The sequence below is a fragment of the Symphalangus syndactylus genome, chromosome 2 (genome assembly GCF_028878055.3).
Source record: "Symphalangus syndactylus isolate Jambi chromosome 2, NHGRI_mSymSyn1-v2.1_pri, whole genome shotgun sequence".
Taxonomy (NCBI): Eukaryota; Metazoa; Chordata; class Mammalia; order Primates; family Hylobatidae; genus Symphalangus; species Symphalangus syndactylus.
The window spans coordinates 15,734,508-15,740,005 of record NC_072424.2 but is presented as its reverse complement, the minus strand read 5'-3'; the positions used below and the strand labels follow the sequence as shown (position 1 = coordinate 15,740,005).

Genomic DNA, 5,498 nt, shown 5'->3' with positions numbered 1-5,498 from the left:
CCAATATCACATAATAATATATGCTTTTAAGATGATTCTAGACATGCTTTGATGTACCTACATACTAAAATACCAAAAATAACTTTCTTTAAATCAACAAAGTAATACATTTTGTCATGCTGTTAGCCCGCCCTCACACTGTCATAGCTTAGCTTTTACATAGATAAGACCCTTGTATAAGAAAAACTTAAAGATGATGCATTCCTCTGCTTACTTTCTGAGGACACCCTACTCTGGAACTGAGTAGCTTTCAATAAGCTATCTCTTCTTTGTGCTTTCTGCAGCTTGCCTTGAATTTCTTCCTACACGAGATCCAAGACCCTCTCTTGGTGTCTGTATCAGGAACCCCTTTATCGGCAACAAGAGTTCTGTCTTTTGGGGAAAAAAATTCTCATTTCTTCTAGATGTCTAAAAATGCTTCACCTCATATTTACACCTGGAACTCGAGTCTGACCCATAAGATACTTATGAGGGTGAGGGCTCATGTCTCTGTGCAGCTCTGGGTCTGGTTGTCCCCCAACTCCCATTGCCCACTGATTAATGGGCACTTCAGTTTTTCACTGAATAGCTCAGCATCAAGAAAATGGCCTATGAGCAAGCCTACAATTTGGAGCAGTTCCCTGAGGTCATGGACAATGGCCAGCTGTCTTCTGTCTTGATTATTGGGAAAGGAGGGAAGGAGATTGGACTGACACGTCCAGGTTCTGTACAGGCTATGTGTGCTTTGAATTTGATGAAGTCTGTGCTAGCCATGAAAGTCTGACAGAATGGCTGTGAGTTGGTGGCTGGTTGTGAGTGTGGCTCAGAGCAGGTGTGAAGGTCATTGGTGAAAACTTCAGACTTGTCATGAGAACTGCACAATAAGCAAGGTCCCTTGGCAGTATCTATGTGTGTGTGTGTGTCTGTTTAGAGGAGTCAGTGTACAGGGAAGAGGCTAGAAAAATCCTGGCTTCAAATTCTTTCCTCCCATGAGAACCCATTTTCATATTTTGGGGTCAGCCCTTCTCTGAGCCATCTTCCTTGTTGATGGCCAAGCATCTGTAAGAAACAAGAGCTCCATCTTGGTAAAGTCTGACTACCCTAGTTGTTGTCTACTATATCAGCCACATTGGGGCACAGGCAAAGTCTTGATAGGAGCAGCAATAGTGACCTCAGAGACATTTGGTACCTGCTCCTGACATGCCCAAAGGAATTGTGCATTCTACAGCCATGCCTGCCCTATGGCTGCACTTGACTTGATGGGGAGGATGTGGACTGCCTGGCTGCATTGAAGATGAGGGTAGCAAAGAAATAAGGCTGGAAAGGGCTGGCTCTGCCTTCCAAGGCAGAAGCTGTATGCCTGGGCAGGAAGTGGAGAGCATGAAATAGACCTCCAACTTTTAGATGTGGGCATAGCATTCTTTTCTTCAGTTGTACTACAGGCCGCTCCCAGTTCCAGGGACTATGCTATTGACTGTATAATGGTTCCAAATATTCCCATTTCTTTGTCTGCATGCCTTTTGCAGTGTGGCCTCTCATAAGGGATAAAGTTCATTTACCCACTCTTGCAACTAGGCTGGCCTCAGGTCTTGCTTTGGACAACAGAAATGTGGCAAAAGTGACAGTGTGCCAGTTATGAGCCTTGATCTTAAGAGACCTTGCAAACTTCCACTTACCATCTTGGGACCCATAATGACCCTGTGAACAAGCCTGGGCTAGCCTACTGAGGGAGGAAAAATGTGGCCCAGTCACTCCCATGGACCCAGCTGATAGCTGTTAGTTCCCAGAAGGAGAGCCAACTAATTTACCTGCAGCTAACTACAGACACATGAGGAACCCAGGTGAGATCCGGAGAGGCGCCCAGCTGAGCCCAGCTTAAATTGCTAACCCACAAAATTACAAGCAAAATTAATGATTGTTGTTTTAAGCCACTAAATTTGGGGGTGATTTGTTTCATGGAAATAGATAACAGACACACACCCCAATGGGAGTAGGTTAGGAGAAGGCCTGGGCTGTTGCTGAGGGTGGGAGCGACAGCCAAGAGTTGCCTGAGGTCAGGAAGCCTCAGCAGGTAGGTATTACCTTGAGGCCCTCCTGGAGATTGGGCAGGGGTAGCCAAAATCCCAATATAAGATGGCGTGGCAAGGAGCCTGGGGCACAGCTGACGGGAATAATAAGGACTAGGACACGTGGTTACCATGGGCAACAAATAAAAGTTTAATAATGATAGGGAGTTGCTTTACGCATGCGCTGTTTCCAGATACTCTCTTCTTCCAGGCTGTAGGTCTTGACCAGATCACTGAAGTGGTCTCTCCGTGATATAAAATCCTGATTCATTAGCATTAAGTCACCGGGGAATTCTGATATGCAGAAAAGATTTCGGTTTGTTAGGCCTGTGATGGACCGTTCCGGTTTCTTTGTGGGGAGGAATGATTTGCAATCATTTCCATGGTATGTTAAACATTTTTTTGGTTCTTTTGACTTGAAAACTACATTCATTTTTATTTCTCGTCTTTTTGTGTTTTTTCCCTCTGCCTCCTCTTTCTTATCTTGGTTGGCATCGTCACAATTATGGGTGTCATGGTTGTCTTCCTTTCGTCTGGCCTTATTTTTTGCCATTGGACCCAGGCCCACCCCAGACAGAAATGAGGAGCGTGTAAACCTTTCAATGTAGGGTAAAAGCTGCTGATTTCCCAGAGCCGGAGCAAGCCTCATTCTCTCTATGTGCTTATTGACGTTCACCTGCTCTCGTTGTGGCATTTTAAATGCCTCCAGGGGCACAATCACCTTTGCTGTCCATATTTTTTCTAGGGGTACACAAACAGCACAAGGAGAGAAATGTTCCTTTTTATACTCCATTGCCCGTTTGTAGTCCGGAGACAGCAGCTGTAGTTCCTTGAGCATTCTGCATTCTTCCTCTTGCTTGTAAGCCAAAAGCCTTCTTGCTGCTATGGTGTGAATGCCACCTAGACGCTGACAATGGAGAAAGGATTATTAAAATCTCAAGACCACAGGGGCAGGTGGCACCCACAGAAACAATTCGCTAGTGGCTGGTTCTCCCTCCATTGTGGAAAGTGAGCCCCGCTGTAATGGAAAACAGGTGAACCTTTGGGGTCAGATAACCTTGGGTTCAAATCCTGACTCTCCTCTGACCTACAATGAATTCAGAATAATTTCATTGACTTTACAGGGTCATGGTGAAGCCTCCACAAGACAACATATATGAAAGTGACCAGTGCAAGGTAGGAGATGAAGAAATAACTGTTCTTCATTTGTTATTTACTTATATTTGTAAGTGGGACTTGTCAATAAGGGTATTTTGCTGTGCAAGCGTGGAAGCCACTAGCAGATTCAGCCAATGTGAGTCTACTGTTTGAGAGGCGCCTCTGTTACTGGTGGTTTCTGAACCTTTGGCTCCCCCTAGCTAAACTGGCTGGCTTCAGTGGGGCCTCTCCGTGTGAAAACTGCGGGACACTTACTAGGATCTCTTTTTCCAAGGGGGAGTATTTCCCGAGGGCAATCCGTGGATCTGGTCTGTAGAGTTTGCTCCATATCCTGCAAGAAGAGAAGCAGGAGTATCAGAATCCTGGAAAGTCTCTTCTCACTTTTCCCTCCTGGAGTGGGAAGACTCATAAAGGGTTATTCTACACTAGCCATGCTGAGGCCACCATGAGAAGGGGTTTCTGTAGCCACTGGGTAGGCTTCTCCCCTTGGCCTCTTTCTGACATGGACAGACTAAAGTGCAAGTCAGACTCACCGCAACGGTGAAGCAGAACTCAGATCCTCTTGGCAACACACTGGGGCTTGATCCTGAAAGGAATAGTTGGTATTAAATATTCTAACTGGCTTTTCATTCTTCCTTTCTTGGACCACTGTGTCACTAGCCCTCTGTTTTTCAGTCCTCTGACAGTCATTCTTCCATTCTCTGATCATACTCCGGCAATAAGCTAGGATGGGAGGTGTTCATGCCTGGAGTTTGTTTCTAAGACAATGTGGTGAGGGCCCAAGGGTAAGTCACAAACACTTCTTGCATCATAACTGGCTTACCTGGGGGCTATTGTGAGGTCTGAGTTTAAGACATTGAATGATACCCTGGGGTGAAATGGACACACACTACCAGGCTCCTGGTGTGTTGGAGTCCAGAGGAAGAGAATGGATAGAGAATGTGGCTGGGAGGCAATCTGACCATGTCACTGCCACTGACAAACCCATAAGACTGCTCAGTTTTCACAAGAGGAAGACTCAGTCAACTGAAGTCTCTCTCACTGGCTTTTGCTTGTCTCTTCAGCCTTAACTCCTCATGCTTTATCAACGCCACACTATCCATCATTCTCAAAACAAGCATCTAAGCTATTGTTCACAGTCCCCTCGTGCTGAATAACTCTCTTATCCTTGGCAACTTGCTTGTCTCTCAAGACCCAGCTTAATTGCTGCTTCCTCTGAATGTCTCCTTGCAGAATAAGTCACCCTTTGTCCATGTTCTCATAGCACTTTCTGCATCACTCTATGGTGCTTTCTCACATACTGACTTGCTTGGTAAGTCAGATTTCTTAGTAAGTCTGTCTCTCCCTCTATTGAAAGAAGGTACCAACAGAATCTTATTCTTCTTTGGTGTGTGGTTGTCAGCACAGGGCATGGTGTAGGGCAGATGCTCAGTTCGCTAACTCAATAAACAATTGTCCTGAGTCCCTGTTCAAAGGTGTGGTTAAGAATGGCACTGGTGGGAATGGATATTGCCAAAACTCTATGGAAGGTAATTTGGCAATATGTATCAAAATTATAAATGTATTTGCCCTTTCACCCAGTTATGTGTACAAAATAAATTATGCCCAAGGTTGGTCAGTGCAACTTTGTTTGAGGTGACAAACCTCATGGCAAACTCAAATACCCATTAACCAGTAATTGGTCAGAGAATTCTAGTTAGCCATACAATGGAGTATAGGACTATAGAAGTCAAAAAGATCAAGGAAGGAAGACCTTTACTTATACGGAAATAACTCCAAGAAACTTAATCAAATGCAAAGAGCAAGATGAAAACATATATAAATTCTAGAATACTTTTTTGTATTGGGGAGGGAAAAAACAAGCATGTATATATTTGTGTTTGCATAAAGAAACCAGAATAATACACAAAAAACTAATAAAACGGTAGGTATTCAGCAGATGAAGTGGTGGGAATGAGCCATTTCATGGTATACATGATGATATTGTCTTGAATGTAGAACCACATGAATGTATTAGGTATTTGAAAACATAAATTTAAAAAGTAAAGAAGCAGCTCATGGAAAAAGATTGCCATGTTATTGCTGACAAACATGGGTCCTAAAACTCCTTTGCCTTATCGGAAATCCACAGTGGATATTAAGAGTTGGGCAAGTGCTCAGACCCATGTAGGCACTAAAATACAGAGGTACTTTTCCAGTTGACACAGGCAAATTCAGTTACCTGGACCATCTGTGAGCCTGGACATCAGCAGAGGGCCTCTGAGCAGCCTCTGCCTGGTCAACTCCAGATATTTA

At 44.3% G+C, this 5,498-nt stretch overlaps 1 protein-coding gene across 2 annotated transcripts; it reads right to left on the bottom strand.

Moving 5' to 3' along the window:
• Window positions 1-2,172: 2,172 nt before the first annotated feature.
• C2H10orf120 (chromosome 2 C10orf120 homolog) lies at window positions 2,173-3,968 on the bottom strand. 2 transcript variants are annotated; one of them, XM_055246620.2, is made up of 4 exons: window positions 3,737-3,961; window positions 3,459-3,534; window positions 2,722-2,952; window positions 2,173-2,339 (listed from the first exon to the last, which is right to left on the bottom strand). In XM_055246620.2, the coding sequence occupies exons 1-4, from the start codon at window positions 3,910-3,912 to the stop codon at window positions 2,322-2,324; spliced, it is 501 nt and encodes a 166-aa protein (XP_055102595.1). In that variant the 5' UTR covers window positions 3,913-3,961; the 3' UTR covers window positions 2,173-2,321. The 2 variants fall into 2 exon arrangements, with proteins under 2 accessions (XP_055102595.1, XP_055102588.2); XM_055246613.2 differs by having other exon boundaries at window positions 2,173-2,952; window positions 3,737-3,968.
• Window positions 3,969-5,498: the final 1,530 nt, after the last annotated feature.

What these genes read in the sequence shown, in the direction of transcription:
- C2H10orf120 (XM_055246613.2), bottom strand. Translation starts at nt 3,912, where the DNA reads ATGATCAGAGAATGGAAGAATGACTGTCAGAGGACTGAAAAACAGAGG. An exon ending in AGTTCTGCTTCACCGTTGCG is followed by an intron (nt 3,535 to 3,736) that starts GTGAGTCTGACT and finishes CTCTTCTTGCAG; the next exon opens with GATATGGAGCAAACTCTACA. An exon ending in CCTTGGAAAAAGAGATCCTA is followed by an intron (nt 2,953 to 3,458) that starts GTAAGTGTCCCG and finishes CTCCATTGTCAG; the next exon opens with CGTCTAGGTGGCATTCACAC.